The 16222-nt window shown below is 37.9% G+C and overlaps 1 protein-coding gene across 1 annotated transcript in view; it reads right to left on the bottom strand.

The window, feature by feature from the left end:
- Positions 1 to 1407: 1407 nt before the first annotated feature.
- Positions 1408 to 16222, bottom strand: part of PRPF18 (pre-mRNA processing factor 18) — a 39908-nt gene continuing 25093 nt past the window's right edge. The window contains exons 6-10 of the mRNA XM_039877420.1: positions 15354 to 15422; positions 14044 to 14184; positions 13844 to 13915; positions 11760 to 11915; positions 1408 to 3647 (exon numbers count right to left, since the gene is read on the bottom strand). Coding sequence (XP_039733354.1) covers positions 3567 to 3647; positions 11760 to 11915; positions 13844 to 13915; positions 14044 to 14184; positions 15354 to 15422 — 519 coding nt within the window. The 3' untranslated portion in view covers positions 1408 to 3566. The remainder of the gene's footprint in view (positions 3648 to 11759; positions 11916 to 13843; positions 13916 to 14043; positions 14185 to 15353; positions 15423 to 16222) is intronic.

Below are 16222 nucleotides of genomic sequence, written 5' to 3'. Positions count from 1 at the left end.
CTGTATAAAGTGCCCCAAAATTTACGATGAGGAAAAATAAGTAATCAATGTGTTCATAACTCAACTTTTTTAGTAAACGTAAAACACATTTTTTTTTAATGAGCATGGTTCCAAAATCCTGAATGGGGTCAGCTCACACCACAGCTGCTGCTGCTAACCGTGCCGAATTCCTCCTAGTTATTCCACACCGCCAGAACTTTTTTTAAATTTCCAAAGATTTTAAGGTTACTGTTAACCATTAAAATACTCGCGTGTGGTTATAACTCAGGCAATCTAGCTGCAGAGTCTGTGATGAAAACCAGTTGCCATAACAGTCTTCCCACAGCGACCCTGGGGGACTGGAGCTGGCTGCTCACACTGGACAGCTGGAAGCTCTTACATAAACATGCCGTGAGAAAGTGCTTCAGTTCACGACGCCCATACGTTCCCATACCATGACGTTCCACCGGGATCAAGTTACTCTTCCAGCAGCTTCATGGCAACGCACTGGAGATGGGGGAGGGGGAGGCACGATCCGCTAAGTTATGCCCTTCGAGAGATTCGGACAAAGAGCCACACCTCAACTTCATGCTGCCCTTTCACCCAAACAGCCCCACTCAGTTCTACTACCTTCTATGTTAAGAAGTATTAATGGGGGTTGCTGTCAGCTGCAAAGGACCCAGTGATAGCAATCCCCAAATCAAATCTACCCACGACTCTGAAACTTGTTTTTCAGTTTTTTTCCATGCTATTTACTTTCAGAATAAATGATTCCTTTCGAAGAAAAAGACAGTTGTATTTCTAAAGTTTTACTGAGGTCAAATCCCAGGGCACTCTCAAGTGCTCGTGGGTCAGCAAACCACCAAAGGAAGAACGTACCATTAAGAAGTGTGCTGCTACCAATCCGACTTCCTATTTCTCCAAATTGAGAGTTCAGAGCCCACAGCACATCCGTAAGGTCTGTGATTAGTGACAGCTGCCCTCCTACCTCTGTGTCTCAGGACAACCCCCCTCTTCCTACAAGATCCAGACCGTCCTCCCTCCCTCCTCCTATGTGTCAATTATCTTTGGCCTCAGCTTTATTTTCCTACTTTTCCCCAAAGACTGAAATCACGGCCATGACTTCCAGATTGCCGCCAGCTATGTGCTACGATGCTGAGAAATGCTGCTGGGCCTTTACAGCTGGCAGGAACACTACCAGAGAGACGGCATCTACTGCTGAAGGAAAACCAGTCTTTTACTAAATCTGAATCCAGAAGACAAGACTCCTTTGGTTAGGAGGTGGGGAGGAAGAAAGGGAAGAACATAGTTATTTCAGGATTATGACTGAATTTAAAAGATAATGCCTTTGTTTCAGAATGAGCTAAAAACTGAATATGTAGTATCTGCTGAACTAAAATGTTCATGATTCAAAGTATGCAAGAGATCTTTTCTTTTTTAAATCTAGCCACATCTGAAATCTTTAGATTCAGGGAAATGGAAAACTTTTTTATGGGGTATCTACATCTTTGAGCCTGCCTCCCTCTATCCACACCTAAAATGGTTAACATTCACAGCAGTGTCAAATATGTTACAAATATTTTTTTAAACCATCTATCCATACTGATCAGTTTTAGAAGGTTATTGCTATCACATACGCAATTTCTTCTTTATGGGGAATATTAACTAATAGCAAATGGGAAGGCAACACGAAATTACCTGACTACCATGTTGTGGCCTGACTCAATAAACAAAGTGATTTGGAGAGTGTTCACTCCACAATATTTAAAACGAGCCCCACACAACAACGCTACATAACCAAAGTCTAGATTGTTGCCTTACCTTATGAAAGGCTCTCTCTCCTTTGCCCTAGAAGCTACCCTAATTTCTAACTAATTTAATCATAAGAAACAGTTTCCAGAATGCGGATTGGGATAGGGTAGGAGGCGAGGAACAAGACTACCGATTGAGTTTAGGACAGCGGCCCTCAGCCACCATCATGCAAATATCTAGCACAACCCATCAGCCAGGCATGGCCAGAGACCCCAAGTGGCCCAAACCAGCTTCCAAGTCTTCCCAAGAGGGGCAGAGTAAGTGACTGTGAATCTATAACTGCCTCCCTACTCAGCTGACTCTCTAGCTCCCCCATCCTCTACCTTTCTAAACTCAGGACTGGCAGAAAGTGGAAGCAGGACAGAGCCTGCATACAGTAAATACTCAGTACACGTTTCCACTATTACTGTTGCGGCTGCGGCCACCACCACTGTCGCTGCTGTTATCATGTGACTGCACACTGCCCGACCACGGGGTGCACGACAGCTACTCTGGCTTCACCTTATAACAACAACAAGGACACGACAACTAATATTTACTGAGCCATTACTTGCCAGGCAGTTTGCTGAGCGTTTTACTTAAACACAACAATAACACAGTAAGGTATGCACTACTATTACTAACCATCTGCAGATGAGAAAGCAAGCTCAGGAAGACTACGGGACTCACTCCTGTCACACAGCCAGTAGATGGAGAGCTGAAGTCTGCAGCCAGGAAGCTCTCACTACAGAGCCCACTCGTACCATGGACACCACGCTCTACCTGGTCAGGTAACATTCTTTTCACTCATCTTCCTCTATTAACTGAGGCCTCTTAACTTTTAAAGTACAGCGATTCATCACAATTATCTGGGTATGACACTGCAAGATTCAGAAGTTATCGTTTGAGGAAATCAGACTCAGAACCTACTGTCTCGGGCAGTGACAAGACTACTGGCCCTTTTTCTTCTGCTTGGTGGGATGGAGCTGGGAACAGCAATCTACCACAGGTCCCATGAGGATGAAACACGTGGGCAGTCCTAGTCTAGGAAGAACCAGCAGAACGTCCCCATTCCGGGCTGGCATGACGATCTATTTCTTCACCTTGACCTTAATGCACTGGGGTTACTGTTGGTATAATACCCCATCTTTGTTTTTCAAACTTCTATTTGCTGTTAATTCTATCTGTCCCAAGAGACGACAAATACGAAAATTTACACCCACCCCTTAAAAGATAAAAGCAAGCTTTGTTTGAAACACATAAAAAACACTTAACAGTAATAAAATTTACATTCAAATTCTATTGCAAGACGTCAAAAGTTCGGCAACATTTAAGGGCTATAAAGTTTCATTAAATGGTTCCACATTTTTGTTGAAACATATAAAAATATCTGCTAAAAATACGACATAAAAGACAAGTGAAAAATCACTATTTTTACAGAAACAATTAAGTCCATCCTCCAATGTTCCTTTTTAAGCATCTAACTGCAACTTTCAAGTCTAGACATAAAGATTCATTTTAAACCCCTTCTGTAACTGCTGTCTACACAATTATGAGGAAAAGTCTTTTAGAACTTAATTTTTCGACTATTTAAATTAAAGCAAGACACAGAAATCAGTCTGCAGTCAGATGTGATACGAGAGCCAGCATAGTTCTTAAAACCAAGAGTTGCATTAGGTAGAACTCAGAGTCTAGAGACTCCATTTTTCTTCTTCCCTGTTCCTGTCCGGAATTCCAGAAGTCCATACCACACTCCCTTAAGTTTCTTATTGTTATTTACACATCATACACACATCTCATAGTGCATTGTACTCCACACATTTTGATGGATCTGTAGGAAAGTGCTTCTGGCAAATGGTCATTAACCTCTTCAATCCCTAAGGAAACAAGGAAAATACAGGTTAGTTATAAAATAGCGAAACTATTCCCAACTGATCTCCTCTGTACTCCCTCCAGTGTACCAATATCCCCATTAAAACAGGCAGCAGTCCCCAGCAATACTACTCAGAGGTAGACTTAGAGAAATACTCACTAATGTGCACCCAGAGATCTGTACAAGATAGTCACAGCAAAATCGTTTACAGTAACAATATCAGAAGAACTGCAAACAACCCGAAGTCCACCATAGGAGAATACATGAGTAAGTGTTAGTATGCTCTCAAATGGAACATTCTACAGCGGTCGAAATGAACTAGAGCTACATGTAACAACTAAGTCTGCCTTTTTCCACCAGGTTCCAGTAGAAAATTGAGCCCCGCCACTTAGTTTAAAGCATCCACTGATATAAAGAGACAGCTCCTCTTCTGTGTAACTAAAGAGTGTTATACATATATGTCCCAGCCTTGAGAGAAATGAGAAATAAGCACTCAAATCATCTTCTGTGTCCCACAGTCCAGATGGAGACCCCTCTGGTTGAGAACAGTTGATACCTGAATCTTAGAAACAATGGTGAATGTAAAAAGCAAGTGGCAAAAGACTGCATACGGTATAATACCATTTTAACAAAACTCTAAAACAAGTTAAAAAATAATATATTGCTTAGAAATACACACCTAACATGGTAGAATTATTTTTGAAAAAGCAAGGAAATAACCAGTTTTCTCTCTCTTCTGTAAATGTCAGTTTTTATCCAGCCTATAACTTCACAGTGAAACTTTTACCTGATGACAAGAACTATCACATTTAAAGTTCAGTCTCTTTCAATTCATCCTCCATTCTATGATCTTTTGAAACTCATAACTGGCATTGTTTTCAGTTATTCCTCATAGCTTTCTCATCCACCAGTGAACAAACATGCCTCTGGGTCATTCAAATTCATGACAAGGGCAGAATTGTTCTCTCCCTCTGTCCAGAACAATTCTGGGAAGAGTTCTGCAACCCGCAGTGAATCGTATTAACTCTACCGTCTACCAGCCTAAAAATGTCCTTGTTTACAAGGAGGGACTTTGTCAAGTATCTTACAGAAATCTATGTATCTACAGCAATACTGATTAGTCATTAAAAATCACCACCACCAAGAATTAAGTAGCACTTAAAATTAAGTAGCACTTAATTTTAACGACTGCCAAAGCCATTCTGGCGCACGTTAAAGTTTCTCAGCTTGGGTTTGCAAAAATCAAAATCACCCAGTTACTATCACAATAACAAGAACAATGAAATCCTCTCAGGGGCCCAAGGCCGACCATGTTCAGGCCTATATTAGATACTGAAGATGAAAGTGTACCCAGCACACTGTCAGCTACTTAAATAGTATTGCTCCCAAATTCAATTTCTTTCCTCAAAATTATACACTGAAATATCATCTGTTCTTAAAAGGAGAAAGAACTTATGACCTAATGGGAAAAGCACAGTATGTCGCTATCACTGTACAACCCAACAACTGACGAACCCACCTGGAAATTCCAGGAGGGTAAAAATCCACCTTGAAAAGTGCGCAGATATAGCAGTTACCTGAAACACCATCAAGCATTCAGAACTCTGCAATTACCTAAGGAGTCAAACAACGCTTAAGCTCAGTGAAATCACCAAAAATAAACAAAACAAATAACAAAAGTTCCTGCAAAATCTCTTTGGTCCATAGTAAGGAGACAAAGCAATTACTTCTATAAACTGAGCTATAAATCTAACAGGTTCAACATTAAAGAAACATGATTTTCAAACATGTTAAAGTCATTTGCAGATTCAAATATTATCCATACTCTGCTATTTAAGAATTTAAAGTGTGGATGGAGGTTATCTTTTGGTTGATTTCCAAGACGACTTTTGCATGCAGTGTGAAGAAAGACCATGCAATTTGCTTTGGTCCTCATTTTTTAATTCTCTGCACTAATCAAGTAATTGCTTTAGATAAAGGCCATTCCTTCTCAGAGTCCAGCTTCTCCCACTGTGAATTCTAATCACATGTATGCAGAATTGTGATCCGTAGCCAAGGAAATATAGATGAGATCATTAATTTGGCATCTGAAGTTTCCTGAAGGAATAGGTGAGGAGAGGCAAAGGTAAGAAAGAAAACGCCCTGATGAAACACAAACAGCTTTAGTCAGCAACAAAACATGGCAAGAATTATGATGAGCAAATAAAAGGCAAACTGATGTTAAGACTGCTGGAGGTAATTTTCCTTATAAGAACTGGAATCCTAGGTGTTTGTTCTTTACAGAAGGTATCTGTGATGGTTATTTACCCTCACGAAGCAGATTCTATGATTTAAAATACCAGTTTGAAATCTCAGCCGCCAAAAGGTTTGAAAATCAACAGTCCAAGTCGTAAATAGTTTATATTATGATATCTTTTTTGCAATAAGGATAGTACGCAGCAGATTTTTAAAGGGGCATAATCTCAGGACAACATATGGTTATTTTCCAAATGGAAACAAATTGTTTCAATGGGATCTGTCAGGATTTCAATTTCAAATTGCTTGTGGTTCTTAACCCAGTAAGACAATGAGCTGCTTAGCCTAACTTACTGCAAATAGCTTCTTAAAAACTGGTACCATTTTTAAATATAATTTTTATTTTTACCAAAGCAAAACATTTATTTAATAAATCTTTATTCAGTGCCTACTATGTGTCGAGCACTATTCTAGGCTCTGGGAATACAGAAAAAATTCCCTCAGTGGGATTATGTTCTAATATGGAAAGACAGACAAACAAAATATGGAAAACAAGAAACAAAATGAATAAGTAAAATACCTACTATGTCAGATGATGAAAGTGCTGTGGAGAAAGAAGGCAGGGAAGGGGTGTGAGTGGATGTGGGGGGAGACCGGAAGGTCCGTGCCTCCTACTCCAAGTGAGCCAGGGAACCACCGAGGGGCCTTGAGCAAGAGAGCAACGTAACACGGTCTGTGATTTATCTGGATCACTCTAGGTGCTGTGCAGGTACCGAACAGAAAAGGGACAAGAAGAGAAGCTCAGAGACCGGAGATGGGACACTGCAATAATCTCTTCGAGAGAGGACGGTGGCTGGGCCCACTTGGTGGCGGTGGAGGTGGCAAGAAAGGATGATTCCAGATATCCTCTGAATATAGAAGCATCAAGGTTGCTGACAGATAGGATATGGGCTGGGACAGAAAGAGACTCTACAGGCAGGAAGCCAGGGAAATAAAGACCCCAAACTTGTTCTCCCACCTACAAAATGCCTTCCAGTTCTTCTCATTGCCTGCCCCACATGGAAACCAGAGCGCAAGGGAGCCCGTCAATGTTGTTCATAAAAGTCAGGTGTCCGGGGCATAGGACAAGGCAAGGAAGGGTGGAACAGGAGAGGCGAATAGCCATTTCATGTCAATTTTACCTTTTCTTTCTTCTCTTCTTTACCAACAAGTAAAGAATGCCCAAGATGTGAACCTTTTCAGGAGACGTCTTAAAATGAATTATAAAGTCTCTAAATAATCAAGAGCTCCCTATAATCTGTGTGAAAGAAGCTTTACCCAAATCTGGGCCAAAGGCTACATCTGTATTTGGCAGAACGAACAAAGTCCTTGAAGTTTCTACCATCAATTTAAATCTCACCCTTAAGATTGAGGCTATCTAATAAACTATACAACTTTTCTTTGATCTGCATGAGAAAACCCTCCCTGTGGTGTGTTTAATTTTTGTGAGAAACGGAACACTTCAAACTTCCAATTTAAATTCTATAAGTTTACATAAAACCAAAAGATGAAATTATGTTACAGTGAAATAGCTATTTGTTGTTTTCTATCATATTTCATAAAACAGATGTCTCACTATATCTCTAAATAAAAAGAAATTATTTCACATATTGCAAGATTCCACTTAATGATGTCTAAGAACAAGCAAAATTCACCAATAGAGACACAAATCAGAGTACTGGCTGCCTCTGAGGGGAGGAGGAGGATTTAGGCTGGGAAAGGCAGGAAGGAACCTTCTGAGATGCTGCTAGAAATGTTCTTCACCTAGATCTTGTTGTGTGTCCTGATATACCTTATACATATCAAGAATCACTGAGCTCTACAATTAATAGTAGACTTTCACGTGCCACATTGTTTGTTGAGGTATGTTCTATCTCAATTTTAAAAGAAATAATGACCTTGTTAAATAACTTTCACAATTACCTCATCAGCAAATATCTACAAGTAGAAAAGGCTGGGTTTATGCATTTACTGGGGTCAGTGAACTGTGGCCCACAGGCCCCCTGACTCTTTCACAAACGGAGTTCTACTGGACACAGCCACAGGCTGCTTCTGCGCTGCAGGGCTGAGTAGTTCCTGACAGAGACTCAAGCAGTGCAAAGCCTGAAATATTTACCATCTGACCCTTTAAGAAAAGGTTTGCCAACCCTGGACTTAAACTTAAATAATATATTTAAATTGTCCCTTTTTTAGGATAATTTGAATCAGCCTCACCTAAATACCAAAGCGACAAGGAGAGTCATAAGACAGCTTAGTAAATTACTCAGTTAACTAACCGAGAACATCACAGAACTCTAACAAAGGGTGGCAGCATTCCTGTGCCTTGAGCTACACTATGGATTTAATGACACAGGTGATAAATTGGGATTTTATTTGGCCTTCCACAATGTTAATTTTTTTAATTTGGTGCTAATGTTTTAAAAATAGGAGTGTCCACTTTTTAAAAGAACAAGCAAGATTTTGGCTGTTGATTATAAAACAGAAAGATGGAGCAACACCGGAACCATACTCCTACAGGGTAACAATGAGCTAACGTGACTGACATGGCCGAGGCTAAGCACCAGCTGACAGCTCACACAGTGCTTGCTCACATCGTCCACTTTTTTTATAGCAGAGCTAGGAAGAAATGAAATACTACTTCCATTTGTGCCTACATTAAGAGCAGGAAAGCAAAAGAGAGACAGGAGTCAGGTGTTTCTTAACACTCAGTCCGCTTTGTTACCTGACTCTCATGGGTGTGCAAGTTTACAACCTTAGGTTTAAGCAATGGTCTCTAGGAACACTGCAGAAAAGAATCAGAATTCTAAGGGCCAGAAGGACCAGGAAGGGCGATAGTTAAAACACGATGCCTGCAAACATCAAGAGGTAGGACTCTCCCCCGTATCTCTCAAAGTGGCCCTACTCCTATCTTGGGGCAATTCTGCCTGTTAAAAGGCTTCTTTGAACTATTTTTGCAACCTCCTGAGTCTATAATTATTTCAAAATAAAATGTTTTTTAAAAAACCTTTTTCTTATACTGATTAGAAATCTGTCTTCTTTCCTGAACTTGAAATCGGTCCTTAACTGTACATGACAAGTTTAATCCTTCTTCCACCAGAAAGCTCTTCCATTACCTATAACTCTTGCCCAAATCTCCAAGAGTCTCCTTCTCAAGAACTCATGTCCGATAGAGTATTCACTCAATCAGCAAAGAGTCACTGAGCATCCACCATGAGTACGGTACTGTTTTAGACTTTGAGGGTACAACACTGAATTATGTTCTTGCTTTGTGGAACCAACACTAAATTATTATGTCTAATAATGTAACAAATTAATAATGTAAGCTATCATTAGACTTTCCATTGGCCAAATCATACTTCTGATCTTATAGTCTACTAAATTCCAATTCTTTCTCTTATACATTGTTCAAGCAACTAGCAACTAAGTTACTGGATCCAAATTTCTTTACAGTCATCCTTGCTAAATATTATATTTTTATTTATCTTTTTAGTGGACTAGAAGGAACAAAATTTTAAAAACATATATTTTAGAATCTGCCCTTTTCTTCAGTCTGTCAAGAACTTCTAGAATGCCAATTTCTTTTCCACCGTAACATACACCCTTTCCCTTCTAGTTTCATGTCACCTATAAATCTGATAAATGCACCTCTCTGAATCATTTGAATCAGTCATTAAAATGTTGAACAGGGCAGCACTGAGGTCACCCAAGTAGACATGGATCATTATTCAATACACCATGCCTTCTTCCCTAACTCAACCAGCTATGAGTCACCTGACTGAACTGTCAAGTCTATATCTGTCATTACATAGCTTCCAATATAAACCATAAAGCTTTAAAAATAAATATTAACTCCATCAGGCTAAAAAGCCTCTGCACAACAAAGAAACCATAAACAAAAAGGCAACCAACCAAATGGGAGAAGACATTTGTAAGCAATACCTCTGATAAGGAGCTAATATCCAAAACATAGAAAGAACGCATATAACTCAACGAAAAACAATCTTATTATAAAATAGGCAGAGGACCTGAGCAGACACTTTTCCCAAGATGTACAAATGACCAATAGATATATAAAAAAATGCTCAATTTCACTAGCTATAAGGGAAATGTAACCTAACCAAAACCACAATGAGATACCACGTCAAAGCTGTCAGAATGGCTACAATCAATAAGACAAGAAATAACAAGTGTTGGAGAGGATGTGGAGAAAAAGGAACCCTCATACACTGCTGGTAGGAATGTAAGCTGGTGCAGCCACTATGAAAAACAGTATGAAGGCTCCTCAAAAAATTAACAATAGAATTACCATATGACCCAGCAATTCCTCTTCTGGGTCTCTAGCCAAAAAATTTGAAAACACGTATTTGTAAAGATACATGTACTCCCCCCATGTTCACGGCAGCATTACTTATGGTAGCCAAGATATGGAAACAACTTAAGTGCCCTTCGATAGGATACACACGACAGTTATGGTGGTTACCAGAGGGGAATGGGGGAAGGGGGAGCACTAAGGGTAGAGGGGGTCAAATATATGGTGACAGAGAGAGACTAGACTATACAGGTGGTGAGCACAGAATACGTTATACAAACAATTACAGAACTGTATACTTAAAACTTATGTTTTTAACCAATGTTGCCCCAACAAATTTAATTAAATATACAGAAACAAATCAATAAAATGAATGCTAGGTATTCTTTAAAAAAATCAGTTTATGGGGAGGTGCCATTATTTTAAATAGAAATGCTATTTAATTAAGACAATTTATCTAATTACATGAACTTTTATATGCTATATGAACTTATATATGCTATAGCTTTGGCCATGGTATAAGCTGAACACAATTAGCGAATTTAATCACTGGAAATTGTTTTCTATTGTTAAAGCCAAACGATTTTGTTTTTTCCAACTAAAAGCTTTTTGCCTTCAATACAGTCACTAGTGGTTATTAAAAAAATGGAAATGTCCTAAAATTTCCATAAGTATATTTGAACTCTACAAATTCTACAGTTCATATCAGGGAGTCAGGTTGAAATCATTTTTTAAAATGCTAATATATGTGAATAAAGCATAAAGCATAACACAAATTAACATTTGCCACTTGGAATGGAAATACAAACAAAAAGATAATTCATGAATATGGTAATGATTATTCTCTGGCACAAAATCTGAAATCATTTTATGCATTTTAAGTGAATTTTAAATTCTAAGTAAACTTTCAGAGTATCATCTTTGAGCTTTGGAATTAACATCCAGCAAAGTCATTATACGACACAACCTGGGATTCTTGACAATCTGGCAAAAGCTAAGAATACAGCTGATTTTTTTCCCACTAAGAGGAAAAGTTTAATAAATAAAAGTGCAAACAAGTTTACTGAGGCATTTATAACTTTAATAAATACACTATAAACACTTTAGACCTATTCATGTAGAGGTGTTGTTAAACGTTACTTAAAATTATATTCATTAAAGCCAAACTTTTTCTATTTGCACCTTTCTATCCTAATAAAAGTTAAATCTACCTTGAACATAACAAAATGGGATTTACTGCACAATATTCTAAATTCGTTGCTTTCACTAAACTCCCAAAGCAAACTGCAGTTTTATTTCAACACTCAGATAATTAAAGCACACCACCACCCTGTTTGGCACCATATATGAAGCTTAAAGGTTTTAATTTTATTCACTGAAGATGTCTTAAGTACGAGTATTTAAGTATTTATAAAATGTGGACTGGCATCTTATTGTGCTATGATCTGCTATAATTCTTCTCTCAAATGTTATAGTTTTGGAATTGGACAATCTTAACCTCCAGAGAAGTTTCTTTCCCTCCAAACTGCTTACCTGAATATATTTCCGCTGTGTTTCATCGTTTAAAACATGTGCAACATGCTTGGAGAAAATCTTTTCCCTACCAGTTCTGGCATGGATACCAACCATAGTCACACCAATGGGCCAAGGGGCATTTCCAATGGCCATCTGAAGATAAGCATCATTAGCCTAAAAAAAAAAAGTTTACGGAGAGATCAGAAAAGCAAATACTATATTGGTCCAAATTTTTATTTCAAGTATTTCACAGCTCTTCATGATGTAATTTTCATTGATATCTTAGTATGTTGAAAATATTACTATTCTCCTATTCAAACAAAAGAAATTAAAATATGGGATGACTGACTGCCCTGCCCTGGACCACAATAATCTATGGAAAAACAAAACCCAAAGCTAACCTTGTGAGTAAAAAGGCAAGCATCTCTTTGCAGCCTTTGTGCACTGGAAATTAATGCATTTCAGATCTGAAATTACCAGGTAGGTAATTTGATGTACTGACAGAAAGTCTAGTTTGGATCTCCTTTCAACCTAGTCTTCTCTGTAGGTGGCCACGCAGAAGACAGAGGCTAACTAGTTTTTCATAATCCAACCTGAAACTGTATCTACTCCCTGCACAACAGTTCAGACCTCTGAAAGCAGCGGGGGCTCTGCGTGCTGGGACTATTCCATAGGGTCCATGGCAGATGTGTAAACAGAGATTAAATACTGGCCCTTGAGTCAAATAGCTAAAGGATGAGATCGGTTTGCTTTACCCCTGCAAACCTCCCATCTGCCAAGAACCTTAAAATAAAAACTACAAAACATAAAGACAGAGACCAATGAAGACAAATGGCTCTTTTTCTAAACTAACCCTGGTGACCTGTTGAGGAAGAAAAAGAAAAACAAAACAGAAAGCGAGAAAATTCTAAAAGACCCTGAAGTTTTCAGAGAAGCCTACACAGCCCGGCTTTAAGGAAATTTTAATTTCAAAAATCAAACACCTATGTGATTGATATGTAGAGTTGATTTTTAAAAAATCAGGTACTAATAGGCTAACTGGAAGATCCTTTCTATTCTAAAGATAAATTTCAATTTGCTCTATTCAATTTTTTAAAGTTGAATTTTAAAAGGGCATATACACATTATCACTGATTCTCAAGTGTGTAAATTTTAACACATGACATTAACTGAAAAAATTTCCAATACTTAGTTTCCCTAAATTAAAAAAAAAACACAAAAAAAACTGTCCAAATAGATTATTAAAGTTTCTTGGTTCTTTTTGTAGTTTATACGAAGTAAACTTCCACCTGATTCTCATACATAAGAATGAGAAAAATTAACAAGAAGGAAAGCAAGTGATTTGAATTCTTTATGCAGTGATGGTGGGTAACCTTATCCATCCAATGCAATGGTACTTAGTAAGCATCATGCAACTAACAGAAACTATCCAAGAATAAAATTTATAGCCATAAAACAAAAAGTTTCTTTGATAAACTAACTGGTTCTCACATAGGAGTAAAAACAATACTTTAGCTCTGATCACAGAGACTAGCCAGTCACCCAGGGTCACCAGCAGTCCCTGACAGGGTCTGCTACCACTGCAGTCCTGAAGTGGGGAGATGAACTCTGACAGCCGGCCCAGAACACTTTCTCACAGAAACAAGTACACAGGGTGGTCAAATTCCATTGTGTCATTAGTACGACAGTTCAGCTGTGTTATGGATTACACAGGTTTATATTTGGCCTGCGAAATGAGTCTACATAACACCGTTTCTATGGGAAAATTTGTTCCAAGTCATAATCAACGATTTATAAACTTTGCAATTCAATCCCATTCATGAAATGAACATTGCCTCTATCCAGTTCATGCTCTGAAGAATCTTTATACCTACGTTAAAAATGACTGAAAACTATACTGTGGTCTTAAAAGTTTAATATGCAGTGTTCAACAATAAGGCTGACAATACATTAGAAAATAAAAAGTTTTTACTACTAATTCATCTCACATTTATTCTTACATCTCGTATGTAAAACACATCCACACTAAATGAACGTATTATGCACACAACGTAGATAGGCCTGTAACCATAATTTCAATGCACAGCATGGTAAAAATGTACCTTCACGTATTCTCTCTGTAACATGAACTTAATAATATCCGTTATGGATTCTTTAATATCAGCAGGAAGATTCTGGAAAAGAAAAAAAGCACAACCAATTTTAGAAGCTACTGTGTGTAGTTACAGACTGTATTTATTCTAATCATATATATTCCATTTTTTTAATCAATTAATAAAAGCCATTTTTTAAGAAACCTCACCCTTTTCCGTAGCTTTCTGAAAAGGGGCCTGAGATAGGACTCGGTCTGTTTCTGAGTAGCGCTGTTCAGTTTACCCTGCACACTGCGTTTCACATAATCTTCTCTGGCATTCAATTCTTTAGCCCAAACACCAAGAAGGAACTATTGAAAAAATGGGTAAATTTAGACTATGATGCCACCCAGTGGTTCGACAAGTTTAAAAGTTCTCTAACACAAAACAGTATACTATCATCCTTAAATTTCTTGACTGATTAAAATATCATTCACTAATAATTAATGAACTATTCCTGCTTATTCTGTCATGTATGTTTTGAAGTAGTATCTTTGGCAAGTCACTTCCCTATTCTATATATATCCCTAGCTCAAATATAACCCATTTTCTTGTAAAAGAATTATCAAATTACATGGATAACTATTTGATAGAAATAAACTTTTACTTGTATTTCTATTACATAAAATTCAACCCACTTAGATTATCAGCCATAATATCATATATGCTGTGATATTTAATCAATCTTCCAAGTATGTTGTAGTATTTGGACTTTCTCCTTTTGTGGTAACGACTACGATTAATAATTCCCACTAAAGCGCCTGACTAAAGGAGGGGAAAAAAAAGGAAGAAAAAAAGAAAAGAAACTACGCCTATCTAGTTTCAACTCATATCCTCAACTGATTTAGAATCTTGAAGACTCATATGTTGTATTTAAACTGTAAATACAAGTAAAAGCATTTCTTGCATTTAAATCTCTTGGCCTGAACAAAAATAATTTTTGAATAAATGCTAAAATGAATCTGGGATTTGCACACACTCTACGATAGCCACCAAACAGAGAAATCTAAGAAGATAAAATGAGCATATCATAGCAAGAATAAGCAGCTCTCTGTAGAACTGAGAAAATGAACGTGTCTGAAAGGTTACTGATGTGTTTGCGTTTTTCACTGCCAATGTCTTCCCACCTCCTTCCTTTCCTTACTGTCATCAACTCTCATAAAAGCTTCTGGAACCCTCTCCACACTGCACTCCTTCCTAGAGTGTTTGAAAAAAAATTAAAACTCCCCAAACTTCTTCATTCCACTGCTGTGATTCTTTTGTGTGGTTACATTAATAAGTCAGCTTTAAAGAAAAGTAGCACAAGCAAGGTAAATATACAGTCTTTGATTAACCTCTATTTCCAAGTACACAGCAAAATCATAGTGTACATGCCAGAAATGGTTACTGAGCTTCCCCTTCCCCGTCTCTAACCCTTGATGATCCAAAAATAAAAGAACAGTTATTAACCACCCAACAGCCCCAAAGTCAAAGTACATACCTTAAGGAATTTGGTAATGATGTCCATGTCTTTGTGATCATCACCTTTTCCCAAAGACTCTCCCAAAGCCTGAAGAGAAATAATGTCCCTGCTCATCAGTAAAGAGCAAAAAGTGAAGACACGCGCCACCCCACAAGTCTCTGCTCGGCTCCTTACTACCCAGACTGTCTGATTTCTATTTTAAAACCTGGTGGAATTTCTAGTAAGTTAAAAAAAAACCAACAATTAGCCATTTAAAATTAGAAAGCTGGTTAGCTTTTATGAATCAAAAGAAAGGAGAAGAGGTAAGAGGAGTGACTACTAAGGTATGGAATTTCTTTTTAAGGGAACAAAAATTAGATTATGATAATGACAGCACCACCCCATGAATACTAAAAACCACTGAAGTGTACACTTTGAATTGGTAAATGTAAGTATGTGAATTTCTCAGTAAAGCTATTAAAAACAAAAACGGAAAAAGGAAAGAGAAGCCCAGAACAGGTTGCTCACACCAATTATTCCAATAATATTTAGGGTCCTTCAATAGGGGTTGGGATGGAGGAGGGTACAAGTAAAAGGACATCCTCTTTAACTGTGATCTCACTCAGAGAAGAGTACAACATGTGCAAGAGCCTGGAATGAAACAAAAAGCTAACAATTTACATTTTATTAAGTATTAAGAGCTTTAGAGTAAGCCATAATTTTTGCTTGAGCTACATAGTTAGATGATACAACACTATTTTTTAATTAACACTACAGACATCATACTACATTCAACATACTGGCAAAATTATAAAGTTAAAGACTGCCAAGCGCTGACAGGGATGTAGGGATACAAGACACTCACACTGCTGGTGGGGTGCAGACTGGTACAGTCATACTGGAGAACA

The sequence above is a fragment of the Pteropus medius genome, unplaced genomic scaffold, assembly GCF_902729225.1.
Source record: "Pteropus medius unplaced genomic scaffold, Ma_sr-lr_union100, whole genome shotgun sequence".
Lineage (NCBI taxonomy): Eukaryota > Metazoa > Chordata > Mammalia > Chiroptera > Pteropodidae > Pteropus > Pteropus medius.
This window is presented reverse-complemented; position numbering and strand designations above follow the sequence as displayed.